Raw genomic sequence first — 12,073 nt, forward strand, 5'->3', positions numbered from 1 at the left:
TCTTTTCCCATTTTATTTATATAATGTGTCTCGAATGTGTGTCTGCGGGTGTGTGAGAGTTTTTCTATCAAAGCGCAGGAAACACGTGCGGGTAAAACATTTTTCAAGCTTTTAGCGCTGCATACAAATCAACCCCGAAAAAACAAAAAAAAAACAAAAAAAACCCCATTCACAATAATTTGTTGAACTTCATAAGAGCCAGCGCTTTGGGTTAGTCGGATCGGATGAGTTGGGTGGTTGGGTGGTTTGGGTGGTTCAGTTTCCAGCCAGCTGTTGCATTATGTAAAATACAAGTGTAATATATCTGAGAATGCGGGAAAATTGAAAACTCAAAACGCCAGGCGAACAGCACTGACGACTGTTGTCGGCATGTGAAATCGTAGTTTCGCTTTGGTTTTTTGCCAGACTAATTGGGTTTCATTTCATATAATTCAAGGCACTTACTTATCAAACTTCATTTCCGTCTTCCTCAGGCTGTAAGCTGCATATGCCAGTGTGCCCATTAAAATGCCACAAATGCAAATTAATTTAATTGAATCCAATTTGGTATTCGCATTATCTTTTTCATTGTTCCCTCAACTTTACAACTGCAATTGCGTGGGGCTGGAGATTATGTGGGCTGGATTAACCACACGCTGGGAACTATTTTGTAATCCAGATTTATAAATTTATGCTAATGTGCGGTCTTAAGCGAATAAACCTTTATTCAAATCTGAAAGCTTATTAGCAAGCCTGGCGAAATTGCTCTAAAATGTGCTTAGTCTGTGATTTAAAGGATTTGAAGACAGCAAGAATAATTGTGGTCAGTCAACGAATTAAATGGTAAAAAGCTGTAAAATGGTTTATACCATTTTTACCATAATAAGAATGTTCTTTCTATTCCTTGAAAAAAAATTATTTATTATTAATTTTAAGTTTAAAGTACGTGAAATCATTTCATAAATAACAGCGGATTAGCAGCCCTCGTTTAAATTGTTAACAGAATTATAGCAAGAGGGGACTTTCTGTTAAGATAGCGGATAAAAAGTGGCTAACTATCTAAAAGAGAAAAATGTCGAAAGTGTATGGGTAGAATTGAAAGTGAGAAACTCACCTCTGTTGGTTAGCAGCACAATAACAGTGAATAAACGCGCTTCTGCGCAGTGCATTATCCGGTGCTCCGTGGGGTGTGGTGGATGGGGGTGGGTTCGTTCGTTGCCGCTCGGGTCACTCGCTACTGCCGCTGCTGGTGAATTTAGTCTGCCTGCTGCACTCGAATCGCGTGGTGTGGACGACGCCACGTTATCGGTTTTCGCCGGCTTGCTGCCCAAAAATCACGAGTTTACGAGTTCGGGGGGTGGCAATTCCACCCAGTCTGAAACTGCAAAACGGTCTATGCCAATGCCAATGTGTGCAGAACATGCTGCAACATAAATTAAATCGAATTAAATCCGCACAAGATGCACACTAAAGTGAAAATATTGCAATAATTCGCCTAGCTTGTGTGCTGCACATTTCCGCTTTTCCGGCCTTAACTTATGCCGCATTTCAAGTTCGAAACGGAAAGTAAATGAACTGAAGGTAAGGCGCTGCACTCACATGGAAATCAATACGAAATTGGTCGGTCCTATTCTGTAACACAATTCTGTGAAAACGTAATTAAATTACAACAGATGAGTTCGTAAATATCTCAATTTATTGCCACCTTTCGGGGGAAGTGAACCATATTTCACACGGTCCATAAGGCAAGTTTAAAGTTAAAGCTCGGTGACTTTCTCTTCGCACATCCTGCGGAATACGAAATGGGATTTTAAAGTCGAGGGCAGTGTTTAATTTATGGCACAAATAGCCAGGCATGCACATCTATACGTACGTAAGGAATAACACGGAATGCCATTGGATATGCGCATCATAAACAACGTCCAGCACCGGAACAGACAGCATATTAAAAATGTGACTATAACCTTGGCTTCCAAACAAGCTGGCTATCTTGGCACCCATTCCGCCAGCACTTTCGCTCCCACTCCCACTCCCGAATCCTGGAAACCGCACCAAGGCCACAGCCAGCACGGGCATTGCACCACCACCGCAGCCAGTGGTGCCCGGCTATCGATGCATCAGAATTCGCACCACAGCTTAAATCCGGCCATTAACTCATTTCCTTAAATTAAGAGGATGTAGGAATAGATATTTCTGAACCAGTAAAATCTTATTTTAATTCAGTTTAGGTAGTGTTATGGCTATTTAATTTGATATTAAAATAGTTAAATTTGGCGTGAAATCAGTGGAGTTAGCACCACTGTCGGAGGACCTCCTTCTTGGCAATTCCTTTCACTACGCTCTGGTTGCTGGTTGCTGTTTGTTATTTGTTATTTTTACTGTACACATGACAATAACGCCGGCAGCAGGCATAGCTCCAGCAACCCCAGCTTCCCCGGAACTGTAATGCATCCGTGATGGAGGAGGACGAGGCGGGCAGATCGAGCAGCCAGCCCATCTGAATCCTTTCCAGCTCGGCCAGCTCGGGGCTTGTGCAATAGTTTCAAGTGGCCGGGCAACTTTTTCCATTATGAATGGTGCGGTTGCGCTTTTTTCCATCCATTATTTACGAGTTTTGAGTGCAAACTTGTTTCGCCAGCAAACAAGTGGCGGCCAGAGGATTAGAACACTCGCTCGACCGCTTTGCAGCGGAGTGGGTTTCCGAAGGGGAGTCCTGGCACTAAGTGCTAAAGTTGCTGCCATAAGCCAAAGACAAAGCCACTCCTCATTCGAAGGGGGCCAACCGGATATTGTTTGAATCGCAGAACCAATTCAGATGCCCCTCAATTACTCGTCTTACCATATTCATGGCACACTTTATGCTGATTTTCCAGAGTCCTTTGGCACTCCGTTCCCATTTCGATGGTACGTGTAGTTATGGTACTTTGTTAGTTTCCAAGTGATTTCTACAGTCTAAATAGCAACAATTTCTGTGTTGTTCTATATGCCATAAGGAGCGGCAAAGTTTTTCGCTACCGATACGAGTGTGATGAACTTTTATGTTCGCCGCTTGTTTCTCGTGGACTGAAATTTTGATAAAAAGTTTCGAACATGTCTGGTTCTGGTGGTGGTTCGATGCATTAATGCGTGTGCATAATTTTCAAAATCACTTGAGTATTTTGCGAAACAAAGTCAGAAGTTTCGCCAACTTGTTTCACGCACTTGCAGGCACTGCACCGCCCACCAACCAACGCCTCCCAGCCACCCAGCTACCCAATATCAGAGGCTAGGCCGTCGCAATCTGCCGCCATACACAAGTTCTCTCGTGCGGAGAGAGAATGTTCTGCATTCTCTGACATTGATAAATGATTTCCCATCCCCCCACCCCCTAAAAAGTTTAGCAGAAGAAAACCCAAAACAACAAACGGGCCAACGGGGCGGATGGGCAATGCTGCTTGCAAAATGCATTCATGGCAGCAAAATTGTTGTTGCTCACTAAACCGTGAACGGAGAAATTCGTCTGCTGGAATTATCGCAGCCCGGCATTCTCGAGGACCAGTGACAAGGGCCAAAAAGGCAGAGCCTGAAGAAATCATAAATAAAATATAGAAGTAGTAGTAGTAGATATGGCATTCAGAGTGTATATGCAGTAAGTACACTGGGCTGGTACTTGTGCCCAATTTAATTATCCTCGGCAGCAAGAAAGAAGTGGCCTGGCCAAGAAATTTCATTCACTTAAAACTCCGGGACGAAGTTCCGCCAAGCGAATGCAAATGAAAAGCCACAACGCATGCTCAAGCCGAGTTTTCAGTTTGAGTTTCCCGCCATGCCCCCGACATTTTCCGGCTTTTCCGCCGGCTCAACATGTAATTAGAGTGCGAGGAGTGCGCGCGCGGTTGCCAAAAATGTTGTGGTCGTGGGCGCTTTGATGTATATGTATATATATTTTTACATACATTTACATTACATTTATATATATATATATATATATATATGTATGTGCGAATATCTGTGGAAAATGTAAATGTAAGTCTCAACATCTGGCTGGCCGCAAAAGTTCAAGTTTGCTGCTTGTCTGCCGCCGCAGTCCTTTCTCGAGTTCCCTCGCCTGTGTGTAAATTGGACGAATGTGTCGTTATGTCGATGTGTTGACATCCAAAGTGCACGGAAAGGACCCCCAGCAAAATAATAAAAAAAAAAAAAAAATGTGGCGAAAACTGCACAAACTTCGCTTCAAGTTGGCCAGAAGAGCAGCCATTGGGTGGTGCGGGTGGTGCGGTCAAAACAGACAAAGTTATGCACTTGCAGTCTTCTTTTTTTTTTCAAAACTCCCCACACACTCGAGTGTGCAACAATTTAAGCCAGATGTAGCATACATATGTGTGTATGTATGTGTGAATTTCAAAATGAGTCCTTCTTACGGTCTGCGTGGCTGAAATTGAAGGAGCAAGCTGTTGGAATGGACCAGAAAATAGGGATAAATATATTGAAAATGTATATTTTCTTATATCTTGAATTTTCGCATTAAAATTGAGCATATGTTTAAGACTTTAAGCATAAATGTTTCAAGTTAAGCTGCATGGAATCAACAGCCTTGCCATTACTATCATAAATAAATGCAAATTCACTAATTTCGAGCGTTAGCCATTTAAATGGCGGATGGCCTGCTCTTCGAGTCCTGATCCCCGTGACTTATTTAAAACGGATACCAAACTCATCATTAATATCCTGCACAACGCACATAAACGCCAACTAGTTTATGTCCATATTGTATCGGGTATACTGTGCGGAATAAATTGCTTTTGAAATTTCTGCTCTTTGTACGTAAAAAAGGGGGGGGGGCGGTTGAATGAATGCTGAAACGCATTATTAACGCACATAAAACTCGCATATAAAGTGATTTAAATTTATTAAATATAAAACGCCACCACAACGCAACGCAACGCATCGCGCCGAAGATGTGAGCGCATAACAATTGCAATAAAATTTAACGTGCTTCGATAAAAAAGAGTATGAAACCGAATGAAAACAACAGCGGAGCGGAACGATCCGCTTGCCAGAAGAGAACTTCATTACTTGTTTCAATGGATGCGAAATGTGAAAAGGCAGGAGGAAAGCGGGGTAAAGCAACGAATATGATGGAAAAACCGCTCACAATGGGCTCGACGGATACGAGACCATACTTTCATACTTGCATACCCATCCAGGCTTTATGCAACCAACAACAAACAGCAACCAACAACGAACAACCAACAAATGAAGCGAATGAGTCAGTGGGGCCATCAACAAAGGAGCGCGTTAAATGTTTTATATTTAAGAGCTCACCAAAGAGCATTCAGCCGGCCATAGCCATTCCTCCCACCACTTGTATAGAGCACGGCCTCGTCATGAATAATTATGATTTTCAATTTAAAGAACATTTTCCCACATCACTGGCCATTTAATTGCTTTTCCTTCGATCGAACCGATACGGAAATTGACTTATCGACATCGCCTCTGCAAAAATGTTAGGGGTGCCAGCAAATTGAATTCAATTGTTGAGCCATTTTTGAGCTGCTTCCAGGAATCCACTTTATAACAAATATTCCTCATGTTTTTCCAATTCAAAATTTAAGTTGCTTAAACACCAAGCCAAACAGATGGAGAATAATTCTAGAAATCTGTACAAAAAAATCGGTTTGGCAAATCAAAAATGTGATTTTGCTGCCATTGTGCTCATTCTAAGCATAATTTATGCGACAGGCGGTAATGTTATTATTTCAAATCAGTGGAATTATTATTGCACTGCCGTTGATACACTCGTATATATAAATGAATATAATTTTGATTCCGCACTGCATGCAAATGGAATAAAAACGTGGCTAATTTTCCTTGCGCCTCCAAACGAAATCAATGCCAACTGTTAGCACGAAATGCCAGCACCACCCCAAAAAACTCCATTTCGTTCGAAGCTGAATAAAAACAATAAATAATAGAAAAATGCGCATAGAAATTGCCATTGAAATGTGAGGAGGGGAAGGCGCGGCAAAATGTGCGTGACACTCGCTCCACTGATGGGCTTTTAAAGGTCTCTATAAGAAAAGCATTGGAATCGAAACAGACTTCAAAGTACCCTGGATAAATGGTACTATATAGCTAAGCCAAGTATTGGATTGAGCAATTACATATATGACAATTAGAAGTAGTCCCCTTAGTACTTTCTTAAAAAATGTGATACAAATTGCATATTTTAGTATCATAAGTAAGTTGGTTGTGTAGAATAAGAAAGCCAAAGAAGGTAGCTTTCTAGTCTAGCCTGCTCCTTTGACTTCCATTTTAAAATGTGTCCTTTGTGCTGTTGACTGCGACATTTATATGCCAACCATATAGCCATATGCGCATTTTCACACAATAGACAACAGATACATTTTGGTGGCTGGCATCCTGACAAAACTGACATCGACGACGGCTATTGATTTACACGGGAAAAATGGTGGGTAGGGGGAAATGCGCCAGAAATCCTTTTACTAATTAGGCAGCACATTTTCAATTACGCGCCGCAACAGAGCACAATGGATACATACTACATACATACATACATACATTTATTCTCCGGCGAAAGTGGGAAACTGCGAAAAAGAGAAACGAATTTCATACTAATGAATCGAAAACAATTGTCTGACATCAAACAAACAGCGCGATGGCATGTCAGAGATATTTAATAGCCGGCCGCAAAATAATTACCCCGAAATAATTTACTATGAATTAGATACAAAGCCAAACAAAAACAAAAGCGAGCAGCTTGCGCAATATAAATTAGAATTTGTTGTTTAATTGGAAATTTGATGCGAATTGTGCTGCACCAACGCAGCCCGCTTAGCCAAAGAGCAAATTGAGCTTTTCTCGACATATTAAATTTCATCAATATGTACCCATTATTCCCAGCATGAGCTTCATTATTTCTGAAAATAAAACGTACATCCCCCGGCAGCAACTTGCTCTCCCTGGATTACTTTACACGGCAGCAGGGCATGGCACTGAGGTCCTGGCCGAAGGATCCATCCGGTTTGGCCATCAATTAGATGCTCTCCTTGTGCTGGACACTCCTGCAATGGAAACCAACATTTAATGGGAAGCAGAATGGGTAACCAGCTGGTCATGGGGTGCATAGAATTTCATTTTAGAATCCGCAAGGGCATGACTTGAATGCATCGAATTGAATCGATCTTGATATTTTCAAATACTCGAAGGACTTACCATCTAATTTGCCGACTAGTGTGGCATTTCATTAGGAATTTTTAGCAATTTTATAAATTAATTCTGCAGCTGACTGAACGCATTCGGCTTCACCGAAGCCACACGTTATAAAAACACTTCTATGCATCAAAAACATATAATATTTAATAAATAAATATTTCACATTTTCCTTGCAGTGCCACCGTAAAACACAGAAAAAAAAATAACAACGAATCCAGCAAGGATCAACAGCATTTTAATTAAACCACAACGAATTCACTTGATGGCAAAACATGAATACGCAAAAAAGCATCGGCCATTCACGTTGTTGCTGTTAAAATTCCTTACTTGCATAAAATATGAAATGTATACAATTTTAATACTACCATTTGCGTTAATTAAACCATGAGCAATTCCAATCACCGGAGCCACACAAAGCCACTCGCTTAAAAATGCACACTCCCAAGTGCCGTCGTCCGAGGTAAGTTTTGAAAATAAACACAATAATAATATGAGATATATATTGGCCACGTCTCGGCTGTTCTTGAAATACAATATTTTCATACAATTATGTGAGCCCCGGCGCGGTGGTCGGGGGTAAATTTAATAAGAGCCAAGAGCTTTTCTACACATTCAAAATATTTTGACAAGTTTTTCAATAATGCAATAAAGTTGCCAACTGTGAAGCCGGAGAGGAAGGGAAGTGGGCTCTGTTTCCCAAGGCGCTCCAAGGACACTCCTGATGAAATGAAAATATTGCCCACAATTTGTTAGGTCCTGGCCGAGAACGTGGCCCGGAAGTGGTACTGGTCAGAAGCCGTCGTCCTGGCCATTTGCGGCTACTTGTTTATCTTCCTGCATTACTTGCTCCTTCTGCGTTTCGCGTTTTGCGTTTCTCCCGCGCCAGAAGAAAGATTTTTCAATAGACCAGAACGGCGGACGGGCAACGCATAAACAAATAATAAAAAAAAAAAAAAAATAACACAGCAGCGGCCATCGCGACCCTGGCAACGACCTTTGGGCCACTCATTTGTCAAGACGGTGGATGAAGTGGAGTGGAGTGGAGTGGGTAGTCCAGGGGCCCAGGAAGGAAGCCAAGCACCCGCTGCCCCAGGCATTCATCTTGGTTCCGCTCCCTGGCAACCAAGACATATGGCCGCGCTCCGAGCAAATCGCACTGCTCCCGTTGGCCAAAACAAATTAAAGCCCCACTTTAAGGCCCAGCCAACAAATCAAGTCCTTTGCCCAACCAACCAACCGGCCAAGTCGGACTGAAAACCAGGTCCTGACACCACCGCAACGAAAACGAGACGCAGGAGACAATTTTTACAGGATTTACCTGACCGGCATAAGTAATCAGAGTTGATTCAAGCGCCAGCCAGGGCCAATCGAACTCTAAACTGTCGTCCGAAAACGATTTGGACACAATACTCAAATCGGGATTCACAGGGCAAGGACACGGGGCCATCAATCTACGGGTGCTTGCTAAATCAGATTCACTGAAGAAAATATTTTCGTTCAAATAAAATGATTCTTAGCATTTTGTACAGGGTTTTCTTTTATAAAATATCTTCTACTATTTATTTATTTAAAGATCTCTTCACAACTCATAATCATATCTTTCGCAACGAACCCATTCGAACGCAATAAACTGCCCCAAAAGGTATGCTATAAATTGTGAAACCAAATTAAAGTTTAAGCGTTTCTGGGAACTTGAGCAATTTCCTGACCTGAGACCTCGGCTAGCCGACAATGAAATCGATTAAGCAGTGCATGTCCATGTACACATCCCCATCCACATCGACATCGACATCCACGTCCACTTCCACGTCCTTGTCGATGTCCTCAAACATTTGCAGGAGCAACTCATTAAAAAGCATTAAACGCCAGGAACGGAAGTCATTGAGGCTATCAGACGGAGACACGCTTCCGTTTCTCTACTTGAACAGTTCCCTCCATTTTACTTTTTCTCCTCCTGTTTTGTCTTCCTCTACGGCACAGATTTACGGGCCCAAAAGTGCGTGAAGAACGGGTCTGGGAAGCTGGCGGAAGGCGGAAGCTGGTAGATGGAGGGAGTACGTCCGTCCGGCAGAGATTGTCACCGGGCCAATGGTGTTGGAGACTTCAAATGATTTATCGCCCGATAGTTGAGTTCAAAAGCGAGACGCAAAGAGACAGCAGTCGGCAAGAAGGAGTCGCCCGCACAAATATTTATTTATAAAATTGTTATCCCAACCGGGCGGTCTGCCCTGTGTTTCAGTTCGTTTCGAGTCCTGTTTCCGAGTCCTTCGATTTTTTTCATCCTGCCCTTCCATGGGCTTCCTGGCCTGTGGAGCCGCGTGTCTTGCTCATTGCCAGGCATTCGCTCATTTTCAAATCGGATTTTATCAACTGAATGCCATTCTTGTGCAAATATCTTATCGCGCTGCCGCTGCCGCACAGGATAATGGCAACTTTTTTGCGTTCATCTCTGCTCCTTTTGGCTTTAGTCGCAGCTCAGCCTCGGCTTTGGATTCCCGGCTTTTGTATGGCTTTGGAATTATTTCGAAAGCGGAAATTGATTTTCCCTTCTTATTGTGCACGGTTTTTCGTGTTTCTGTTGATTTGCTTTGCTTTGCTTTGCTTTGCTGATTTCCCCCGACTCGGCGACAGTACTCGCTTTCCATATAAATAATTTGGCCAGAAGCTGGAGAAGGGAACAGCACACGGCATTTGTTTGGCCATAAATGGAAACTCACTTTCTCTTTTTTCTTACCCCCAACCCCTCCCTCTGATTTTCCCCTGCCCCATTTGGTGCCATTAGAATGATAATGCGGCGATGATTATAAGTCCCCGAAAGCTGAACGCAAAAGGTGAATCAGTAAAAGTGGATTTCAACCCCCCCGGAGTGAAGTCCTCTTTGGCAAAATCTGATTGTTAATGAAAAACTATACATGAAATTGAATTTTTAAACTGAAAATGTAAGGCTTAAATAAATTTAAAGTGTTGCACACGCTCCATACGCATTAGTTGCTCATACGCAACGTTGGCTCCGTGGAGTTAACCAAATTTGGGCCAAACAGCGCAGCGTTTCTGGGCCAAGCTATCAGTGGTCCTGCCCTGACCTGGGCCATTCATTCTCGCGCCGGGGTCGAGCCTAGTCCGAGGTCCTGGAGCATAGCCCCTTATCCTTTGGCGCGTCTTTGACATTATGAATGATCAGCATAAATTTCCCAGAGCTACCGCGCTCCAGCTGCAGATGCTCCGGGAGCACAGAAAAAAATGTAAAAGAAAGAGCGGAAAAGCGGGACCAGGGCAAACGGAGCCAGATAACTAGCGAGCAAAGTGAGGGACGGCTCAGAAATTCATTTCATTTCATTTCCTTTGTACGTGAGCAACATTTTTTATGCAATTCCCTGTAATAATTCTCTCGGTTGTCGCCTCTTCACGCATGAATATTCAAGCGGACGTTCTGAAGGCCGGCTAATGAGACTTTCCATGGAATTTGAAGATTTCCTAAACCGAATTCGTTTCCGAATTGGTTCATTCACGGCCACGGCGAATGGCTGCAAAATGTTTGGCCAACAAACTTGCACAATGGACACCAAATAAGGGCCAAGCAAATAATGTCAAACAAAGGCGGACGAAATGGAAAACTAAATTCGGTTTACATAATATAGCTCATAAAATATTTTTCGCACATTCATTGTCCCTTGAACCCAAAAACTAGGCCACACTCCACTGCTCCTCAAACACAATTCGGGCATAAACAATAAAGTAAAACGACAATGGAGACGACGACGAACTTGAGGGTAAAATAACTTGAAACTTGAATATTTACATATGAAACGAAACCACCCACGCGACACAAGCACACACACACACACACACGCAGGGAGAAGTGTGTTAAATTCTTGAGGAGATGGGGTGAATACGAGGAAACCGGGGTATCTGGGATCGGGTCTCGACTTCGAGTTCGAGACTAAACAGCACTAAATTAATTCTGCACAATTTGCATTAAAATATGCAAATAAAAAAAAGCGGGGGGAAGCCACCGTTTAAGGCCTGCTCCGCCAACTACATATAGTATAAAGAGGATCCATCCGGCGGGCCATATACCATGTACCCCAAAGTAAGCGTTAAGCATATGTGTGCTCCATGTAGTCCTTCCACTGCAGACAATGGCGGTTTTTGGGGGGAGTTTGCCTTTTAAATTTCGAATGCCCCGTTTACGGCTTTAATGGGCTCGAAGCTCCGGGACCTGCGTCGGGTTTTTGGCTTTCTTTCCGGCTGGCTCGAGTGTTTCGATTATGAAAGTGCCACCCACATCCACATCATTGCATGCGGTGCAGCAGGATGTGCCGCAGAAGCAGGCTTGGGAGGAGCAGAGGAGCGCAAGGATACCCAAGGAGCACGGCCACATGTCTGACTGGCTCGTCCGGAATATTACACCCGGAGCAGCTCGTTGCAAATTTGATTGTTCTTGGAGAGCGCGTGCCCCGTTGTTGCCGCCAAGAAAACGGGCTCCAAGGATCCCGGCGAATGGGAATCATCTGGAGATGGGAGATGGGAGGTGGGAAAAGAGCCCCGGGCGTCGGAATCCAATGAAGCATGAAACTTTAGCACACTTGCAACAGTTTCCCATTTTTTCATACTCCTTTTCCACCAGCTATTGCTTTCTTCATTTCTTTCCTTCTTTTTTTTTCTTGCAAAATATGTTAGCTGCGACTTTGGTAATCTGCAGTGGGTGTTTCATATCCGTATGTATATCCACACATTCAGTGAGAAAACTATATAATAGTGGTTAAAATGCGTTCATGTTTAAGCAACAGCACAGCATCTATGAATATCTTTCTAAAAAGTACTTGAAAATGCCTTTAATACCGGAGTTTCTACTGTTCTGAAGGATTAAACCCAATGT

General features: G+C 43.0%; 1 protein-coding gene across 1 annotated transcript in view; it reads left to right on the forward strand.

Annotated features, from left to right (window-relative positions):
• Positions 1-1,236: 1,236 nt before the first annotated feature.
• The window catches only part of Tmtc1 (Transmembrane O-mannosyltransferase targeting cadherins 1), a 41,698-nt gene continuing 30,861 nt past the window's right edge, over positions 1,237-12,073 (forward strand). The window contains exons 1-2 of the mRNA NM_205893.3: positions 1,237-1,560; positions 7,371-7,654. Of these exons, the coding sequence (NP_995615.2) occupies positions 7,626-7,654 (29 nt within the window). The 5' untranslated portion in view covers positions 1,237-1,560; positions 7,371-7,625. The remainder of the gene's footprint in view (positions 1,561-7,370; positions 7,655-12,073) is intronic.

Source organism: Drosophila melanogaster, chromosome 2L (assembly GCF_000001215.4).
Source record: "Drosophila melanogaster chromosome 2L".
NCBI classification, from domain to species: Eukaryota; Metazoa; Arthropoda; class Insecta; order Diptera; family Drosophilidae; genus Drosophila; species Drosophila melanogaster.